General features: G+C 44.7%; 1 protein-coding gene and 1 long non-coding RNA gene across 4 annotated transcripts in view; one reads left to right on the top strand and one right to left on the bottom strand.

Moving 5' to 3' along the window:
* LOC143930339 (uncharacterized) overlaps nt 1–21,724 on the top strand; it is an 892,155-nt gene that overhangs the window by 353,754 nt on the left and 516,677 nt on the right. The window lies entirely within an intron of this gene.
* Nucleotides 1–21,724, bottom strand: part of CCSER2 (coiled-coil serine rich protein 2) — a 182,706-nt gene that overhangs the window by 20,892 nt on the left and 140,090 nt on the right. Inside the window, exons 11-12 of one of the 3 annotated variants that reach the window (XM_077454593.1) lie at nt 21,462–21,546; nt 1,813–1,852 (exon numbers count right to left, since the gene is read on the bottom strand). The exons of 1 other annotated variant lie outside the window; for it this stretch is intronic. In XM_077454593.1, coding sequence (XP_077310719.1) covers nt 1,813–1,852; nt 21,462–21,546 — 125 coding nt within the window. The remainder of the gene's footprint in view (nt 1–1,812; nt 1,853–21,461; nt 21,547–21,724) is intronic. One more of the 3 variants, XM_077454594.1, reaches the window with a different exon arrangement.

Genomic DNA, 21,724 nt, shown 5'->3' with positions numbered 1-21,724 from the left:
TCTGAAAGCCTACCGGGTAGCCTGGAACGTATTTTACACATTTCTGGTTGCCTGCACAGCGGGTACCCCAACAGACGCCAGGCATATACTAGCCTTCGTCTCACATTGCCATAATCAACTGTCCTTGTCCTACAACACTATCCGGCTATACTTGGCCGGTATACAGCACTTTCTCTCACTCCGGGATCCTACCAAACCATCCATCTTCACATCCCATGCGATCCGAGCCGTCCTGCGTGGCATCCAGAAACAGCAGCTGCTAGTTAAAGCCAAACGGCTCCCTATCACCAGTACCATCTTTAGGGACATGTCCACCCTGCTTACCAGCTACCCCTTTGGTGTTCTCCCTAGCCTGGTAATACAAGCGGCCATTTATTTGGCCTACTACGGCTTTCTATGGCCCAGCGAGTTTACCTGCAACAACTCACACAGTCCAGTCCTTAGCGGATGCCACCTGGTTCGCCGTGAGGACCATTTCATCCTTCACCTCTCAGTGACCAAAACCCAGCAGGCAGGTGCTGGTGTAGATATCCACCCCTATAAAACAGACAATGCCTGGTGTCCGGTCACCGTGCTCAATCAGCTACTCTCCCTCCTGCCCGAGCAACCGGACTCTAGTCTGCTTCTGCCCTTTCTGGTCAAACCGTTAACTACCTGCCAGTGCATAAAACATGTGAGGATTCTCCTTCGCAACTTGCTTCTCAATCCCGGTGAGTTCTCCGACCATTCCTTTCGCATTGGAGCAGCCTCATCCGCATCCCGGCACGGGGTCCCAGACCATGTCATTAAAAGGTTAGGCAGGTGGAAGTCGGCCTGCTTGGCCCGGTACATACCTAACCCTCAGGCAGAGATGTCTCGAGCATTCACCCAACTGGCCCAATAGATAAGGCTGGAAACAATAAAGATCCTTCATCCCTAAGTGTTTTTGCCCCCTTATTTTGGTATACCGTCCATTAGACCAGGGCACACTTCAGGTCCATTTCACATGATGTAGTTTATGGTAACTTTGTCTTCTTCAGATACGTATCGGTCATAGGGCTTTGGCCATAAATATATGCTGCCCTTGATCTAGAGACACACCTCAATGCTCTTTATTGCTCACAGTGTATTTTTACTGAATTGAGGAATTCTTGCTGATTATTCCTCTTCAGTTTCTAAAAATGACTGTGGTGTAGCTCTAGTGCAGGGATCCTCAAACTACGGCCCTCCAGCTGTTGCGTAACTATACATCCCCAGACATGACTAGGCATGATGGCAATTGTAGTTTGTGAACAACTGGAGGGCCATAGTTTGAAGACCCCTGCTCTAGTGACTATTTGTATTTCTTAAATATCAGTTTAGTACAGAGGTGCAGGAATAAGTTGCATTACTTACCCTATCCCTTAGTGTGGAATGAAGCAATAACCCTTGAAGTGCAGAGGGTCATATTGCAAAGATAGATTGTGTGCAATTCCTGGAGTTCAGCTTTAATATAAGTCCACTAAGGGGATGTATTGGGTTACTTTCATAAACATTTCCAATAAATGTATTCAGTGCTATATATGTCCCAGTGTTGGCATCCACTTGGGTAAAAAGCTTTAGTTTTTAATTGAGCGGCATGTCACTTTTGTATCCATGTCTGTACATTCAAAAAAGTACAACATAGGTCACAAAAACATTTAAAAATAGACAAGAGCCCACTGTGTAAAAACTTGACTGTTGCATGCAAGACAATATGGATCATGCAACATGCAGGAGTAAATGATTCCACAGTGTGATGTCAACAAACAGAGGTAGGCAGTACACGGGAAGTAATTTTAAATAGTACTATACCACGCTTTATCAGAGAAGTAATGGACTAACTTCTCAAATCCTTTCCAGTGGCAAATAGGGAAGCAGCAACAGGGAGACAAGGACAAATGGTATCAGAGAAGCACATACAACAGTGACTATTGGGCTGGGAACAGAACAGGAGATCATGTATTTCAACTAATTTATCAAACCATTTTGGGGCTCATGTATCAAAGATGTGGTAACAAGGAAAGAAAAAAAGCTTCCTGTGGCTTCTAGCAAATCAATCATTACTAAATTGAAAACCCTTTTTTCAGAAAAGGAGCTGTGAACTGTTTACCTAGATCAGACTATAAACTAATCTGGGTCACAAATATCCAATTGTTTATTCCATAATCCAAGTCAAGAACTATCCTAAAAAAAAAGTGCCTTGAGGTTCAAAACTAATTCTACTTGTCTTGAGTTCCTTAATTTTTACATTTTTATTAGATTGTTGATAAAAGTGAAGCATAACCTCACTTCCCCACCAATACAAGTGACAGTTAATTCACACTAAATAGCATGAGATTACTACTTTTCACATTTTTCTTTAAGTTGCTTTGAAAAACTTATCTAGTTCAAATAACCTTGGCCTTTAAATTTGAACAAATATTTCAAATATATTTTTGTTGCACACACAATTATTCTGTCATGTGATCCTACTAAAAAACACAACAGGAATGTTGTGTGGATTGATGGACTAATCTCATTTATGCAGGCCACAATCCCCTACTCATTCCTATGAAAAGACCTTCCATCTTGTGTCCCAACGGTGGAAGACATTTTTATAGACATGACTATACTCCAATTACATTTACAGTGCCTTGAAAACATTTTTCATACCAATTGACATTTTCCACATTTTGCCATTTTACAACCAAAAACATAAATGTATTTTATTGGCATTTTATGTGATAGATCAACACAAAGTGGCACATAATTGTGAAGTGGAAGGAAAATAAATGGTTTTCTAATCTTTTTTTTTTTTTACTTTTTCTGAAAAGTGTGGCATGCATTTGTATTCAGCCCCCTTTACTCTGATGCCCCTAACTAAAATCTAGTGGAACCAATTGCCTTCAGAAGTCACCTAAATAGTAAATGGAGACCACCTGTGTGCAATTTAATCTCAGTATAAATACAGCTGCTCTGTGAAGCCCTTAGAGGTTTGTTAGAGAACCTTAGTGAACAAACTGCATCATGAAAGCCAAGGAACACACCAGACAGGTCAGGGATAAAGTGGTGGAGAAGTTTTACCACTTCAGCACCAGAAGATTTTACCCCCTTCCTGAACAGAGCACTTTTTGCAATTCGGCACTACGTTGCTTTAACGGACAATTGTAAGGTTGCGCGACGATGCACCCAAATAAATTTGATGTCCTTTTTTCCCACAAATTAAGCTTTTGGTGGTATTTGTTCACCTCTGCGGTTTTTATTTTTTTGCGCTATAAACAAAAAAACCAACAATTTTGAAAAAAAAAAAAAATAGCAATATTTTTTACATTTTGCTATAATAAATATCCCCCAAAAATATATATAAAAAACTATTTTTTTCCTCATTCTAGGTCGATATGTATTCTACAAATTTTTGTTAAAATAAAAAAACAGCAATAAGCGTATATTGATTGGTTTCCGCAAAAGTTATAGCATCTTCAAAATAGGGGATAGTTTTATGACATTTTTATTAATTTTGTTTTTACTAGCGATGGTGGTGATCTGCAATTTTTATTGGGACTGCAACATTATGGCAGACACAAACAATTTTGACACATTTTTGGGACCATTGGCATTTATATAGCAATCAGTGCTATAAAAATGCATACTCTGTATGAAGAGACGATCTGTCTCTTCTCCCCTCAGAGAACTGAAAACTGTGTTTAAACACACAGATCCCCGGTTCCCGAGCGATCATGCGAGTCTGGCGGTGATCACAACCGCCGGGCACTCGCATCGGCTCCGTGGGTGAGCAGGGAGCGTGCACGTGCTGCTGGAGGCGGCGCATGAACACCCCTAGTGGCCACAGGGCGAAGCGACGTTACACAACGTTGTTTCGCTCAGCCATGCCATTCTGCCGCAGTGCAACTGTGGCGGCTGGTCGGCAAGTGGTTAAAGCAGGGTTAGGTTATGGAAAAAAAAAAAAAAAATCACATGCTATGAACATCTCACTGAGCACTGTTCAATCCATCATCCAAAAATGGAAATAGAGTATGGCACAACTGCAAACCTACCAAGACACGGCCATCCACCTAAACTGACAGGCTGGGCAAGGAGAGCATTAGTCAGAGAAGCAGGTAAGTCTGGAGGAGCTGCAGAGATCCACAGCTCAGGTGGAAGAATCTGTCCACAGGACAACTATTAGTCGTGCACTCCACAAATCTGGCCTTTATGGAAGAGCGGCAAGAAGAAATCTAATGTTGAAAGAAAGCCATAGGAAGTCCTGTTTTCAGTTTGCACAAAATCATGCGGGTGGGGAACTTACAGCAAACATGTGGAAGAAGGTGCTCTGGTCAGATAATTTAACTTTTTGGCCTAACAGCAAAACGCTATGTGTGGCGGAAAACGAACACTTCACATCAACCTGAACACACCATTCCCACTGTGAAAACATGGTAGGGGAAGCATCATGTTGTGGGGATGCTTTACTTCAGCTGGGACAGGGAAGATGGATGGAGCCAAATACAGGGCAATACTGTGAGAGTCTGCAAAAGACTTGAGACTGGGGCAGAGGTTCTTTATGTGATTGATGCGTTAGAATATCCCAGTCAAAGTCCAGTCAAAGTCCAGACCTAAATGCAATTGAGAATCTGTGGCAAGACTTTAAAATTGCTGTTCACAGATGCTCTTCATGCAATCTGACAGAGTTGGAGCTATTTTGCAAAGAAGAATGGGCAAAAATTTTCACTCAAAAAGACTTGCAGCTGTAATTGCAGCGAAAGGTTGGTTCTACAAAGTATTGACTCAAGGGGGCTGAATACAAATGCATGTCACACTTTTCACATTTATTTTTAAAACATTTTGAAAATGTATCATTTTGCTTCCATTTTACAATTATGTGTCACTTTGTGTTTTGTTATCACATAAAATCCCAATAAAATACATTTACATTTTTGATGGTAACGTGACAAAACGTGAAAAATTTCAAAGGGTAAGAATACTTTTTCAAGGCACTGTACTTTACAAAACAGTGATTTATTTATACCTAATTATATACATTTCTGCTCATAAGTTTACATACCCTGGCACAATTTATGATTTCTTGGCCATTTTTCGGAGAATATGAATGATAACACAAAAACTTTTCTTTCATTCATGGTTAATTTTTTGTTGAAGCCATTTATTATCAATCAACCGTGTTAACGCTTATAAATCATAATGACAACAGGAACTACCCAAATGACCCTGATCAAAAGTTTACATACCCCGGTGATTTTGGCATAACATGCACACAAGTTGACACAAAGGCTACTTTCACACTGGGAGGTTGAGGGAGTCTGCGGAAAAGTGCAGCTATTTTTAGCGGCACTTTACCATCGTCTTTGCAGAGCTTTTCGGTTGCTAGCAGGGCACTTAACCCCCGCTGGCGGCCGAAAAAAAGAGTTAAAAGCGTTGCTGCAGCGGCGCTTTGCCGGATCTTCGGTCCATTGATTGGTATACACCACTCCTACAGTGCCTCAAAGATGCCGTTTGCAGGACTTTTTTTGGCGTCCTGCGAGTGCCAGCACACCCCTCCAGTATGAAAGCACTCGGGGCTTTAACACTGGAGTGAGAGGGGAGGCTCTTTACAGGCACAATTTTTAGCGCTGTGGTGCCTGTAAAGCACCTCAGTGTGAAAGCAGAAGGGGTTTGAATGGCTATTAAAAGGTAACCATCCTCACCTGTGATATGTTTGCATGTAATTAGTGTTTGTGTGTATAAAATGGTCAAAGTCGTTTCTGGACTCCTGACAGACCTATGGATCTTTAATTCAGTGCTGCACTGATGTTTCTGGATTCTGAGTCACGTGGAAAGCAAAAGAATTGTCAAAGGATCTAGAGGAAAAGGGATATAAAAAGATATCCAAGGAATTGAGAATGCCAATCAGCAGTGTTCAAACTCTAATCAAGACGTGGAAAATGAGGGGTTCTGTTGAAACCAAACCACGGTCAGGTAGGCCAACTGAAATTTCAGCCACAACTGCCAGGAAAATTGTTCAGGATGCAAAGAAAAACCCACACATAACTTCAGGTGAAATACAGGACTCTCTAAAAACATGTGGTGTGGCTGTTTCAAGATGCACAATAATAGGATTTTTATAACAGCTTACCTGTAAAATCCTTTTCTTGCAGTATACGGGACACAGAGCCATAGTAGTTACTATGTGGGTTATATAGGCAAAAACTTTAGGCGATGGACACTGGCACACCCTAAGACAGGAAGTTCACTCCCTATATAACCGCTCCCATCACTGGGAGGACCTCAGTTTTTGTAGCAGAGCAATATAAATGTATACAAAGAGGGAAGGTATTTCTGTGTCCCATGATGTACTCCAAGAAAAGGATTTTAAAGGTAAGCTGTAATAAAAATCCTATTTTCATCATCGTACATCACGGGACACAGAGCCATAGTAGTTACTATGTGGTATGTCCCAGAGCAATGCTATCAGAGGGGAGAGAGAGACACAAACAAAAGTAGGGCGCTATCAGACCGGAGAACCTATACTGCTGCCTGCAGCACACTGTGCCCAAAGGCGATATCCTCATGCCTTTTTTACATCCAACTGATAGAATCTGCTAAACTTATGGACTAAAGACCAAGTTGCGGCCTTGCAGATTTGAGCCATGGAGGCCTGGTGGTGCACTGCCCATGAAGCACCAACAGCCCTGGTAGAGTGTGCTCTGATTTGAAAAGGTGGAATCTTCCTCTTCAAACCATAAGCTTGAACAATTACTTTCCAAATCCACTTAGAAATAGTAGATTTTGATGCGGTCTGTCCTTTTTTAGGACCTTCAGGCAACACAAACAAAACATCAATTTTTCGAATCTGAGCAGTCACCTTCAAGTAGGCTTTGACTGCTCCTACTACATCAAGAGAATGTAGCGACTTTTCTTCCGTAGAACAGGAAACTTGAAAAAAAATGAAGGTAGAACATCCTGGTTTAGATAAAAATCTGACACTACCTTCGGTAGAAAGTTAGGATGAGGAGGCAATACTACCCTATTCTTGTGAATAATTAAATATGGTTCTTTACAAGAAAGAGCAGGCAACCCTGATACCATTCTTGCAGAAGATATGGCTACCAGAAAAACTAGCTTCCTTGTCAAAAGGACCAAGGGGATAAGATCGTATCAGCTCAAAAGGCTGTTTCTGTAATGCCAAGAGAACTAAATTCAAATCCCAAGGGTTCAGAGGTGACCTAACCAGTGGATTAAGCCGCATTACCCCCTGTATAAAGCTACAGACCAAAGAATGCAAAGCAAGTGGTTGTTGAAACAATCCTGATAAGGCCGAGACCTGACCTTTGATAGTACTCAAGAACAGCTTCATCTCTAACCCCATTTGCAGAAAAGCAAGGATTCTGCCAATGACATACTTTCTGGGATGCCAACCCCTGGATTCACACCAGAAAACATATGCCTTCCAGACTCTATAATATATGACTCTGGAGGCCGGCTTCCTTGTGCTAATCAAGGTGGATAAAACTGATCCCGACAGCCCACGCTTCTTCGGAATGTGGGTCTCAATAGCCAAGCTGTTAAATTTAGCATTTGTAAGGTAGGATGGAATACTGGACCTTTGCGAGAGTAGGTCCAGACGTGGTGGTAGGGTCCATGGGTCCTCTACCATCAACTTTATGATCTCTGCATACCAAGATCTGCTGGGCCACAAGAATCACAGACTTCCCTTCCTGCTTGATCCTGCGAAGTCGTGGAAGCAGCAGAATATGAGGAAATGCATAAATCTGTGAAAACTGATCCCACAGGAGCACCACGGCATCTGTTCCGCATGCTAGCGGATCCTTTGTCCTCGACACAGAGTTGACGATCTTTTTGTTGAACCTGGACGCAACCAGGTCTACGTCCGGGTTCTCCCATCTCTGGCATATTGTCAGGAAGATATCAGGGTGAAGGGACCATTTTCCCGGGAACAACTGCTGGCAACTTAAGTAGTCCGCCTGCCAATTCTCTATTACTGCCGATAGGCAAGGTACATGGTTTTCTGCCCAAGTTAGGATGATTCACTTCTCTCTGGGCCACGCGACTTCTTGTGCCCCTTTGGTGATTGATATAGGCCACTGCTGTGTCTTTATCCAGGCCGTCTGGGCCAAGCGCGCTGTCCGAATCTCTAGAATGTTGATGGGCAAGGCCCTTTCTGTTCTGGACCATTTCCTTTGGATAGGACTGCTCCCCAACCCAAAAGGCTGGCATCTGTTACTACCACCTTCCAGGTAACTGGTAAGAAGGATTTTCCCTTCTGTAGATTTTTGGTTATCAACTACCAACTGAGGCTCCAGCGCATTGGGAAATCTAGAGCTTGGACCTTCTTGTTCCAAGCCGATAGGATACTGTTTTGCAACAGTCTCAAATGAAACTGAGCGTAAGAAACAGCCTCGAATGAAGCCACTATGTTTCCCAATAACCTCATGCAAAGCCGAATAGGATTCTTCTTTGCTCAGACCACTTGAATCAGCTCCTTTATGGCGCTGATCTATGCCTGGGGCAAGAATACCCTTTTCTGTGCTGTATCTAAGATCAGAGTATTCTAATCTCCTTGATGGTTTTGAGGAAGATTTTTCTAGGCCGAGAATCCAACCTAGGTATTTCAGGTAGTTGACTGTGGTGACCATACTTTGGTCTAAGCGGGCTACCGACTGGTCTATCAAGAGCAGATTGTCTAGGTAAGTTGCAATTGTTATACCCTGATGGTGGAGGCCGTTGTGACTGCCTGGAGGCTGATGCCCCTGGTACTGGAGGAGTTTGTTTAAAGAGGAAGTAAACCCTGATGAGTTTACTTGCTCTCTCATTCCCTGCAAAGGTAAAGCATAATGGGTTATTATGCATCGCATAGTAGTCCATTATGTGTCACTTACCTGCTCAGGAGCCAGCGAAGTCTCTGCTGTCCCCTGTAGTCCGGCGCATCCATCTTCTCAGTGGGTCTCGCCACTCCCCTGCTGTCATTCGGCGAAGCCGCGATGACGGCACTACCGCGCATGCGCACGGGCGCAGCCACTCGCGGCATATCGCCGTTGACCGCGGTGCGCTCAGTGCGCCTGCGCGCCTCTGTCTACGGCGCATGCGCCGTAGACAGCGGTGCCTGTCTTTTGGCAAATATCTCCTAAACCGTGTAGGTTTAGGAGATATTTCTTGGACCTACAGGTAAGCCTTAATCTAGGCTTACCTGTAGGTCAAAGTGTGTTGTAAGGGTTTACAACCACTTTAAATGAAAGACACTTACTCCTTTTCTTACCTGGCAAAAGGGTACTTTTCTCACATGAAATTGTTTGCATGTATTTATCCAAATCATCTCCAAACAGCCGTTCACAGTGAAAAGGAAAACTAGCCAGGAGTTTTTTTGCATGGTGCTTTGGCTGACCAATTTTTCAACCATAGGATTCTACACAGCCTAAGCGTGAGACGCGAGGCCTGAAAGGATAGAATTTCTCATAGCGTCAATTGTAAAACATAAAGCCCCTGATAGCTCGGTTAAATCCTGGGCCTGCTGATCAGGGATAACCTTGAGCACCTGTTTTAACTGGTCTTTCAAGGATTGACATACCCCAACTGCTGCCACCGCAGGTTAAGTCACTGAACTTGCCAAAGAAAATCAGTTTTTTTTTTTTAACAGGAATTCCAATTTCTTATCAGTTGGATCCCTAAGCATTTGAGCATTGTCTGCTGGACAAGTCAAACTTTTATTCACAGAGGATATAGCAGCGTCAATTGCTGGTATCTTCCACTTTTTAGTGAATATTTCCTCCATGGGATAAAGTGCTGAGAAATTTTGAGGAGGAAAAAATAGGATTTTTTGTTACCGCAAGGCGTAGGCCTGTACCAAAACCTGTCTGATCCACCTGGAAATGGTGGTCGACGAGACTGCCATGCCTTTTTTCGGACCAGCCACCGAAACAAAGAGTCTGACTTCCGAAAGGAGCCGTAGCAGACAAATACACCCTCAGAGCCCGGACCACCTCTTTAGGATGTGTAGGTTTGGGACACGGAGATGGTAACACAATGTCTTCATTGATGTGGAACGCCGAAACCACCTTTGGCAGAAAATAAGTTTGCAGACGCAACACCACTTTATCCTTGTGGATAACCATATAGGGCAACTTGCAAGACAAGGCCACCAGTTGCAAAACCCTCCTGGCTGATGTAATGGCCACTAGAAAGACCACTTTCTGGTAAAGAGTCAACAGAGGAATCCCCCCGATATTTTCAAATGGCGGTTTCTGAAGCGCTGATAACACAAGGTTCAGATCCCACGGGGGTAGCGGTGGACGCACTGGAGGTAATACATGTCGGAACCCCCCGAACAAAAGTGCTCACTAAGGAGTGAGCCGCCAGGGGTCGCTGAAAAAGACAGCCAAAGCTGATATTAGTACTTTTATGGTGCTTAAAGCCAATTTTTGGTCTACTCCTCGCTGTCGAAACAGCAGGATCCTGGATATAGAATAGGAGCGCAGATGCCATCCTTTCTCATCACACATGGAGATGTAGGCCTTCCAGGTACGATGATATATCTTCCTAGAAGATTTCCGTGCTCTCAGCATAGTTGGAATCACAGAGTCTGATAGGCCACGGTTCCTTAGCACCTGGCTCTCAATAGCCATGCCGTTAAAACCAGTGATGGTAAAGCAGGACGGAGAATCGGACCTTGAGACAGAAGGTCCTCTCGTAACGGCAGTCACCAGGAAGCGTCCGCCACCAGGCGCACTAGGTCTGCGTACCAGGGACGCTGATGGCCAATCTGGGGCAACCAGAATTACTGGAATCCCTTCGGTCTCCACTCTGCAAAGCAGATGTGGTAGCAGCTTTAGCGGAGGAAAGCCATAGATCAGTTGGTACTGACCCCACGGAGCCACCATCACGTCTGCCCAAGGATCTCTTGTCCTGGACACGAATCTCGGCACCTTCCGATTGAAACGGAGGCCAGAAAATCCACATCTGGTGTGCCCCAACACAGGCATAGCAGCCTGAACACCTCCGGATGCAGCGCTTCCAGGATGTAAATGGCCGATAGGGTTGGTACATGCCGCTCTTCCCACTGAAGGATGTGAGTGGCCTCCCGTGCGGCGGCCAAGCTTCTTGTTCCTCGATGATTGACATATGCCACCACCGTGGAGTTGTCTGACTGGATTCTGATTGGACGCCCTTGAAGTCTTATTGACCATGTGGAGAGACATAGCCTGATCGCTCATAGCTCGATCACATTGATCGGCAACTTGGATTCCTCCTCCGACCAGAGGCCCTGGAAAGACTGTACTCCCAGTACTCCATCCCAGCCAGTCAGGCTGGCATCCGTTGTGATCACTGTCCAGGTAGAAACGACTTCCTGGACCGAAGTGCCAGGGATCTCAGCCACCAGAGCAGGGAGTCCCTGACTGACTGGCTCACCTGAATCTGCCGATCCAGGGATAACGGTGATTTGTCCCATTTCATCAAAATCTCCTTCGGCAAGACTGTGTGAAACTGGGCGTACGGTACTGCCCCGAAGGAGGCCACCATGAATCCCAGGACTCGCATGCAGGGCCGTAGCGATGACCACCTGCGGTTCATCAACAGTTTTACTCTGAGAGTCTGCAGTTTGTCTGAAGGGAAAAAAAACTCTTGCTTCCATGGAGTCCAGCAGTAAGGCTCAACAGCCACCCAAATTCCTGCATGATGATCATCACATCCTCCTCTAATTCTGAGGCAGAAGATGCTCTAAGCAGGAGATTGTCTAGGTAACCTACGATCGCAATCCTGCATTGTCGCAGCAATGCCAAAACTGGAGCCAGTACCTTGGTAAAGACTCGGGGGGCTGATGTCAAGCCAAAGGGGAGAGCCATCGCAGAAACGTCTGATGCCGTAGGCATATGGGTATGTGTTCCAAAGAGCCGCTCACCAAGGAAGGGTAAATCAGTCAGGGTTTTTTTTTTTTTTAGATGCCTGATCAGCCGACCAGCCTTTTAGCCAAATCAGGCGCCTCAGCACCACTGCTGACACTGAAGCCCTGGATAACAGAGGGAGTGTTTCCAGGGCCGTGTCGCAAGCATACTTAAGGCCTTGCACTAACCGGTCTGCTAGTTCCACGCAGACAGGAGAAGCCTGTTGCTCCCCCAATTTGCGGTGCAAAAGTTTTGCCCACTCAGTAAGTGTCTGTGACACAAGTGCAGATGCCAGTACTGGTCGCATTGCTGACCCTACAACCATAAACAAGGAACGGGCCACTGCCTCTGCCTTCCTGTCCGTGGGGTCCTTAAAGGCAGAAGTCCCCACTACCAGAATCGTGGTTAATTTGTTTAACCTGGATACTGGGGGGTCCACGACCGGAGGAGCCGACCATTTTTTGAGAAGGCTCTCCTCAAAAGGGGTAACGCACCGCTATGTATTTAGGGACTGAAAAGGTTCATAGCGGTCAACCCCATTGCTTTTATATGAACTTATCTAAATAAGTCAGCTACAGAAACACCTTAGGTGTACGGGCTGGCTTACAGGACCCAAAAGGGACCACTACATCAGCAGAGGGATCTGCTGTATCCTGAATCTTCAGGGTATCATGCACAGCTGTGATAAGTGCGCCAACAAGCGCTTTGTCGGGCGCGGACCCGGACGGGGACTCATCCTCACTGTCCGATCGGTCCTGGTCAGCGTCATCTGAAACAGAGCAGGGGTCACCAGCCTCAGTGGGGCCAGAGTCTGTGTTAGAGGGACCGCTTTTTACCGCCTATGCGCCCACGCACCACCTCCATCTTGGCAACAAACGCGTTAAGGACTGCAGACAAAGCGTCCAGAGGCACTGCACTGTCTGCAGGCGAACCGGTTGTATTACCTGGATTTCAGGGGAAGAAACACCAGTTTCTGAAGCCATGCTGACCCTACCCTGTCTGCCAACTGTTGGGGACTTAGGACAGTGATGGTTCCACCCTCCTAACTGCTGCAGGCTGAGGGGCCCCCACCGCAGGACTCACCACCCTGACAGAGTTCTGCACTGTCCAGCTAGGTGTGCCTGTGTCAGCTCCCAGGTGCTTGTGAGAGAAAACCGCACTGTGCTGAGCCTAATGGAACAGCGCTGTGCATGAAAAACTTGTTTAGGCCACAACAAAATGGCCGCTGAGCATCCAGTACAAAGGACATAATCACAGGCAAAATAGCTGCCAAACTACAGAAAAATGTATTCCGACCATGCTTCTCCCTGGTCACACCAAAAATGGCTGCCGAACACTGTATACAGAGAGATACAGTGAAACACAGGCAGAGGAAATGGTGGCAAACAGCGCTACAGCGATCAGCAGACACAGACTTCCAGACACCCAGTGGTGAGACATTACAGGCATCCAGAGCACAGCCACCCAGCGCAACCCCCCCACCCAAGGTGAGAGCCCCCCCAGGGGGCACACACACCGCTCAGCAGCCCTTGCAGATTCCCCCATGGGGGGAGAGAGGGAAGATAGAGACAGGGAGAGAAGAGAGGGACCCCCAAATCGACCTCCCAGGGAATGCCCAGCTTCTCAGCCCCACCGAGGCAGGGAGAGCTGTACTTACCAGTCCTGATGAGCTGGGGAACATTCCATCACAGACCCACTCTCCGATCAGTACGGGGTGGCTGCTGCCCCGGCACGCTGGATGCAGACATCAGCAGGCGGTCATATGTGTGCCCCGGAGCATTACGCTCACTGGCCGCACCTGGAGCCTGGGGGGCATGTCGTGGCCGACCCAGTGTGGAGCTCTGGTCTGCACACGCTTGCTGGCCAGGCAGGGGAGACTACAAGAATAAGGGTATCTAGCTTGTCACCCAGCCGGCTGTTGACAGCAGATCACAGGATCTAAATCTTGCACAAAAGGCAAACTTCTGCAGAAAAAATCCACGGGCCGATAGGCCCGCAGGGTTCCTAGGTCCTTCTCCTTCACTAGGCAGAAAAAACTGAGGCTGCAGGATTGGGGGGTTGTTACCGAAGGGACCGACCCTTAGGCCGAACTAGAAAGTTCTGGTTTTGTTGTACATGTTAACTTGTTCTGCCTAGTCCTCTCCTGAAGGTGGAGTAACAACCCGATGGTCTAAGTAAAGGAGCGGTGTCAGTCAATGAATGTAAGAGAAAAATGTTTATCTGGGTGATCCCACACAGACTACATAAGCTACAAGAAGTGGGCTTACAAACCGACTCAGTTAAGGGTAATATAAATGTGGAGCAGACCATTTCAGTAATCTTTCAGATTGTGAAGCTGAAGGAGTTCCTTCCACAATTGATTCATTAGCCAGGAAGCTTCACATGGGACGCACTTGGACATTTTAACATGGCAATGATCCAAAACAGAAGGCCAAGTCGATCTGTAATTTGCTATAGCAGAATAAAGTTGAATAAAGTGGAGGTTCTTGAGTAGTCATCTCAGTCTCCTGACCTCAATATCATTGAGCTGCTCTGGGGAGATCTCAAATGTGCAGTTCATGCAAGGCAGCCCAAGAATTTACAGGAACTGGGCGTTCCTGATGTTAAAGGGGGCAATACACGGTATTAAGAACTGGGGCATGTAAACTTTTGATCAGGGTCATTTGGCTAGTTTCTGTTGCCATTATGATTTAAAAAGAGTAAACAGTTGATTTATAATAAATGGCTTCAGCCAAACACTAACCATGAGTGAAAGAAAAGTTTTTGTGTTATCATTCATATTCTCTGAAAAATGGCCAAGAAATCATGAATTCTGCCAGGATATGTAAACTTATAAGTACAATGTTATGTGTGTCATTTAAGCCATTATGTAAAGGTCTATTACCGTATATACTCGAGTATAAGCCGAGATTTTCAGCCTCTTTTTTGAGGCTGAAAGTGCCCCCCTCGGCTTATACTCGAGTCATCGCTGTCTGCCCGCTCGATCAGCGTGTCGAGCAGACAGACAGCGGCCATTCTATGATTCAAAAGCCGCGCCTCCGGCTCCGCCTTCGCCTGTGATAGGCGGAACACTGAATTTCCCAGCAGCCTGTGTTCCGCCTATCACGGACGTCGTATCATCCTCGTACTACGGACGAGGATGATACGACGTCCGTGATAGGCGGAACACAGGCTGCTGGGAAATTCAGTGTTCCGCCTATCACAGGCGAAGGAGGAGGCGCGGCTTTTGAATTTTACAATGGCCGCCGACGAAGAGGGCACGGGACGGAGGCAAGGCAAGGCAAGGCACGGCACGGGACGGGACGGGACGGGACGAAGGCAAGGCACGACACGGGACGGAGGCTCGGGACAAAGGCTCGGGACACAGGTAGGCTGGACACACACACACACACACACACACACACACACACACACACACACACACGGATGGATGGATGGAGACACACACACACACAGGGATGGATGGATGGATGGATGGAGACACACACACACACAGGGATGGATGGATGGATGGATGGATGGATGGAGACACACACACACAGGGATGGATGGAGACACACACACACAGGGATGGATGGATGGATGGATGGATGGAGACACACACACACAGGGATGGATGGATGGATGGACACACACACACACAGGGATGGATGGACGGACACACAGGGATGGACGGACACACAGGGATGGACGGACACACAGGGATGGACGGACACACACACAGGGATGGACAGGCATGTCTCACCCTCGGCTTATACACGAGTCAATAAGTTTGCCAGTTTTTTTGGGGGTAAATTGGGGGCCTCGGCTTATATTCGGGTCGGCCTATACTCGAGTATATACGGTAAGCTAATTGCTGGGCTGTATAGAATGCATGCTAAGCTGCCCACTCTTACCATCGCCCAGCTGCTACAGCATCCTAAGATTCCTATGCAAGTCTCAACATTCTAAAGCTGACCATACACAAACAGGACTTTTTCCATTTAGCCTGCAAGATGAACAGAAAAAAAATCAAACACCTTCATCCACACTAAACACTGCAGATGCTCAAATCTCCCACTGCGGTTATTATATTGTGACAGCATGGCCCGCCTTCTGTCAAATATCCTAACTGTACCCGATTGGATGTAGCCACTGTTCAGCTGATGATTTTGTGTCCATTTCCTATTCAGATCGGGAGATGTAGGGTGGGAGGTGACTGACAGGGCCATTCACTGAGTGAATTTTGGGTGATTCATCAGATACTGGCTAAAATCTGCAAAGGGGATGGTCAGCTTTAGTCAGTGAAAGAAATGCCATTTGTGCTTACTGCCATCACGGACTGTTATGGCACGAGAAGAGAAGGTGTGTAAAAGAAAGATTCTTTTTTTTTTTTTTTTTTTTTTTTAATACTTCCACATTTGTATGAACGTTGTGAAGCATATATTCAGTGTATTTTTTTTATAGTGTAATGTCTTCTGTAAATTGCACTGGGTTTATATTGTGTTCTAAGCTGAGCTGCAAACCATGTTGAGCAGGATTGGTCTTATAACCATGAAATAAAACAAGACTTCTTTACTTATTGAGTAAATGTGGAACAATTCATTACAGCCCAGAGGACAGTGGGTAATTATCTTGTAGCAGCTGCAAAAAAATCAATATACTTATTTTTGTAGCTAGGGAAAACTAAATTGCGGGCAATGAAAGATGCATATCCGGGTTATTCCAGTAATTTGTAGCTTAGTTGATTGACATTTAGAGGCCATTGAAGCTAGATACAGAATTGCAGCTATAGTAGCTTTTCATGTTATTCAATGTGGCTGCTAATAGTCACCTACACTTACTTCAAAATCCCAGCTAAGTTCAGGGGAAAGGAAACAATAGAAGACTCAGCTGAACCGGATTAGAGAATGCAGCCTAGGATAAGGAGGATTCACTAAGCCCTCACGCACACCGAAAACTTAGTGCCAGTTCAGGAGACTGGTATTTAGATGAAGGCAGAAGGCACAGGCGCAAATCTAGAGTTCTGCTGCCAGCAGTCTGTAAAACTCTATGAGAGGTTGAAAGCTGCTTCGGCTGAATGGGGCTGGATGGTGCACCATGTGCTACAAACGTTTAGGGCAGTAGGCACCCAGAGACACATGTCTAGAAGGCAGGCTGTGTTCCAGGGATGGGTCCCTGGGCGAATGCTGCCCTAAACATTATTAGCACTCTGTGCATTGTGCAACAGCTTTCAATCTCAAGAGGTTTATAGGCTGTCAGCAGCAAGGCTGGACAGAGGGTCCGAGTCCTACCCTCACATCTAAATGCTGGGATCTCATCCACTAGGGATAAACGTCCAGCCAACTAAGCCTTTACATAAGCCTGGTCTGGTAGCATTATTATCCCAGGAAAGATAAAAATGCAGCTTGGATAGACCATGCTGTCTTATCTGCTGAAATAATTCCATGGTTCTGTATTACATTTGGATCCAGGCCAGCAGAGCATTGCACTCATGACCAGTGTATCAGATATGCAATAGACTGGCTCCTGCAAACTCTTCCCCAGCCTCAAGTTCACATGGAGATAGAGTTTCTCTTATGGGGCAGGAGGAAGTAATCAATGGACTGCAAGTGCAGTCATGTCAGCGCCTTGTGCTCCATTAAAATCTGTAAGTCCCTCTGCCGCTGTCCCCCTGAATGTATCTGTAATTGGATGATGTGGCTGTGTCACTGTCTGCATTAAAACAAAAAGCTGTTCTGTTACATATATACAGAATATACTGTGTATTCTACCATACAGTCACAAAATAATAACTCCTGTTATTGCCTTTATACCTGTTCTCAGTAAATATGATTACTCTTAGAACACTGATGATTCTGCTATAAATATTAGTTCCTTGCAGAAGTTAGAAATACCCAAAGGAATCACTAAAATCCTCTCTCCAGAACATCAAATCCACCAGGAGGGTTATCAAGAGCACTGTTGTGCAGAATTGGCCAATGAAGTTATCTCAATGCAAGAACAAGTTAATTTGCCTTATATCCTATGGTTTCAGTTGACACCAAAAACAATGTGTTGGTGTGCCCTGAAAATAACATTTTGTATTTTTGTTCAGCGCTTGCTGACATGCTGTAATGAAATGCAATGCACTGTGGCACATAAAAATTGCAACAAAGTAAAAAACAAAAAAAACACTGCAATGCATTTCAACCCTTTTTTTCAGAATACGTTGTAGAATATGAACACAGATCTCAGATGCAGACCGGATTCTTCATTACATGAGTCAGTGTAGTGCCCAGCAAACTTTACAAAGCTTGTTGCTCCAGCTGCTCTGCATCAGCTCACACATCCGCCTTAGCTATAAATCTTACACTTCATAAACAAGAAGGCTCATGTTAACGAGCTCAGAGCTGGAAAAAACTGCAGAAGTTAAGAATTCATTTGATCAAGATTGCAAAGAGCACCCAACTGTTTTCACTATTGCTGCAAATTGCCTATTTTCTTGCAGAAATCAACGATCAATCCCCACAATGATGAATCATTTAACCAATGACATGGTATTGGGTACTAGTTTCTGCTGAAGGAATTTAAAAGTACCTGTCAGTGGTTTCTCCTTGATAAAGGAACTTTACTAATGTCAGCGATTATATGAGTAATAATTTGGTAATGGTTATATGACCTGCCATTGGAGGGACACCAGAGCACTATTGTCATCAGCAGAGGAATTTCACAGCTACAATTATCCTTTGGATTTAGTGAAGCACTAATGGTAATAAAACTCTAAACGGCATGATAGTATAGATCTGCTTGAAGCTGGGTATACACCAACACTTTCTTCTTTTTTGCAACCCAGCGGGTTGCGTGGGGAAAAAAAAAAAAAAAAAGGACAGCTCCGGTCGGAGCCTATGTACTACCATGCAAGGTTATTACAGCCCCCTACTGAGCTCTTATATTCTGAAAGCCCCCCCCCCCCCCGAATACTCCGATCAGTGCTCTGTCATTGGCTGAGAGCACTGATTGGGAGTCGTTCTGCTGGTGGTTTTCCCGACATTCAGCCTGTGTGTACAGGGCTTTAGGACTGTCCTACACATAGTAAAAGTATACTTTTTTTTTTTACTGATGTTAACTTTCAAAACGACCCCGTCATGAAATAAAAAACGGGAGCTAGCTTGTTCAAGATTAATGATTTAGTAAGTAGTGAAGAAGGAGAATGAAATGTTCCCTTCAAGGTTCCAATAACACACCATTCTATGGGTTTAAGCACATTATCGGCAATTAGGCTTTAAAGCAGTGTTCCAGTAAGTGGCGTTATTCTTACTATAGAATATGCGTTAAATAAATTTTTGTTTAATATACAAGTGTCCTCTGGCAACACAATTAAGCAGCAGCTAATATACCTGAAAACCTTTGAGTAAATTTTGCTTGGGCTAAAAAATATTCTTTTTTCTGTAATACTTGGTATTAAAATAATTTGTACAGTTAAACAATAATGCACTTACCATCCCATTGTGTAGAAAACAAATACACTCTGCTTGGGGGATAAAACAAGGCAAAACGCAACCATGAAATGCTGGCATGCCATTATAAGAAATGCACATGGGCTGTTAGCACAAGACAAAGGTGACGCATGCTCCAAATGTTACAGTGTAGTAAAAATACAAAAAAGAAAAGAGTAAATGAAGCCATCCTGCTTCTGCTTTTATTTCCTTTACAGCTTTCTTTTCAGTGGCCCAAGACCATTCAGAAGACTGAACTCTACATTACAAGAATGTAATACAAGGGGACTGATGTAGAGAATACTCACGTTATTACTATTTATTCAGATAGCTCTAACTAAAATAAGGTACGTCAAGTCAATGTAAATCCCCGGGCAAATGACAAAAAAATATTTTAAGTAGCAGGAAAGTATTTGTGTCTGAAATATGAGCCGTTTGTATTACCATGCAGAAACCACATTTCTACTAGAAAAAGACAGCCCGGCAGGCCTGAATATTGGGTGTCAGAAGTTAGAGCTTTCTGGTTCCATAGCCAAAGGCTATGGAAGTTCTATGCCCCTCAACCAATATTTGGGAGTGTTAAAGATTTAGGAAAATCTGTATTAATAGAAATATGGAGGAGGCCACTGATGGCATTACAGGAGAAGGAGGAGGCCACTAGGACTACGAAAGTCCTAGTGGTCCTGGCTATCTCTAGCTTATAAACTGTCAACCTAAAACAAGAATACTAATCAGCAGAGTGAGCTCTGAGATCCTAATCTGCTCGTTCCAAGTCAGTACTTCAAAATACTGGATCGGTGGATCAGCAAATCAGCTTGGCTACCAGGAAACTAGTATTTTCAAAAGAGATGGTCTGCTATTGCAGTCTCCATATTTCATAACTACAGGTTTCCTTTAAAACGAAAATCTTTAACTTAACTTGAAAACCTGTACTGAGGACATACGAAGGCTGCCATTGCTGACTTCTCATTCTGAGAATGCTACTTATCCGGCTCTAATGCTGATCAAATAGCTTAGGTATTTGAGTCACAGGAACAAGCATGCAGATTAGGATCTTTCCGATTTCAGTCTGTCTGGGTTGGTGAGTCAGAGCACACAGTAGCCCAAGACAGCCAGGCCACTAGTATTATTAGAAGGAGGTTACAGATGGCAGCCCCTTTATGCAGTCTTCCTTCAACGATTAGGACTCATGCACACAGGATGTTTTTACAGCTGTTTTTTTTTTTTTTTTTTTTTTTTAACTGCCTCTAAAAGCCCCTCCATGTTAGCCTATGTGTCCATGCACACAAACTGTCAGGTGTAACATGTTCCAAAGGTGAACCTGTCCTTAACAAACAAAGGCATTACAAATTTCCTTTAAAGTGTAGACACAGCTGCAGCAATGTGCTCCTTTCTGTAGTAGATTTTCTATTACCTAAAATCAGCTGCAAAGCAGAATACCCTTTAAAGCAGGGATATGCAATTAGCGGACCACCAGCTGTTGCAGAACTACAAGTCCCATGAGGCATAGCAAGACTGACAGCCACAAGCATGACACCCAGATGCAGAGGCATGATGGGACTTGTAGTTTTGCAACAGCTGGAGGTCCGATAATTGTATATCCCTGCTTTAAAGAGTCCTCAGATGGAAACTGCCATTCTCCCACTCCCAGCTGCTTAGTAATGCCAGTCTTTTCATGATAAGTAATATGACTACCACAGAAACTGTATATGGCCAGGGACAATGGCTGCCTCCTATAAAATTTCTAAAACAATATTTTGCTTTAGGAATAACACTTTATGTGCACCGCTATACAAATTTGTATAGTTTACTTTTTTTTCCCCGTATTTTTAGGTTATGCTGGAAGTCTTTATAGGCCATAGGAAAGGAAGCTCCTTGAAAAAGCGAGAAAAATGCAGGATATGTTGGGTCAGGTTTGTCTTGATAGGCAATTTGTTCAAAACCAGCTCAATAGGAGACTCCATGCATCTCACTGTTTCAGCTGTAATGAACAATTGAACAGATAAAGCACTTTGGTTAAGGCAAGTATTTTTGGCATTTGGGCAGGGTGCTAGTGGAGAGGTGGTGCATGCACATCATCTAGTAGGCAGACATAAAAGGTCAGGAGGGATGAGTGAGAGGTGCACAGACTCACTCTGTCTGCGGTGCGGTGGACCAATCCGAGGACTCCCCTGGTATGGGCCCTGCCAGGGAGAGAAGAAGGGAGCAGAATACCCACTCTGTGCAGAAAAAAAGAGGGAGATTTGGATAATAAAAAGTAGGAAACGGGGAGGAAGAAAGCCACACAAAAGCCAAATTATTATGTTTCAGCTAAGAGAGGAATTCCCTTAGTGTAACATTTCCTCAGATGAGACAAAGACCTCCAATAAAACATGTTTGTTCAAACTAATCATTTGG

This window comes from Lithobates pipiens, unplaced genomic scaffold (genome assembly GCF_037356315.1).
Source record: "Lithobates pipiens isolate NorthernLeopardFrog02 unplaced genomic scaffold, aLitPip1_a1.2 Scaffold_25, whole genome shotgun sequence".
Classification (NCBI taxonomy): domain Eukaryota; kingdom Metazoa; phylum Chordata; class Amphibia; order Anura; family Ranidae; genus Lithobates; species Lithobates pipiens.
The sequence above is the reverse complement of the archived record's forward strand: the minus strand, read 5'-3'. Positions and strand labels throughout refer to the sequence as shown.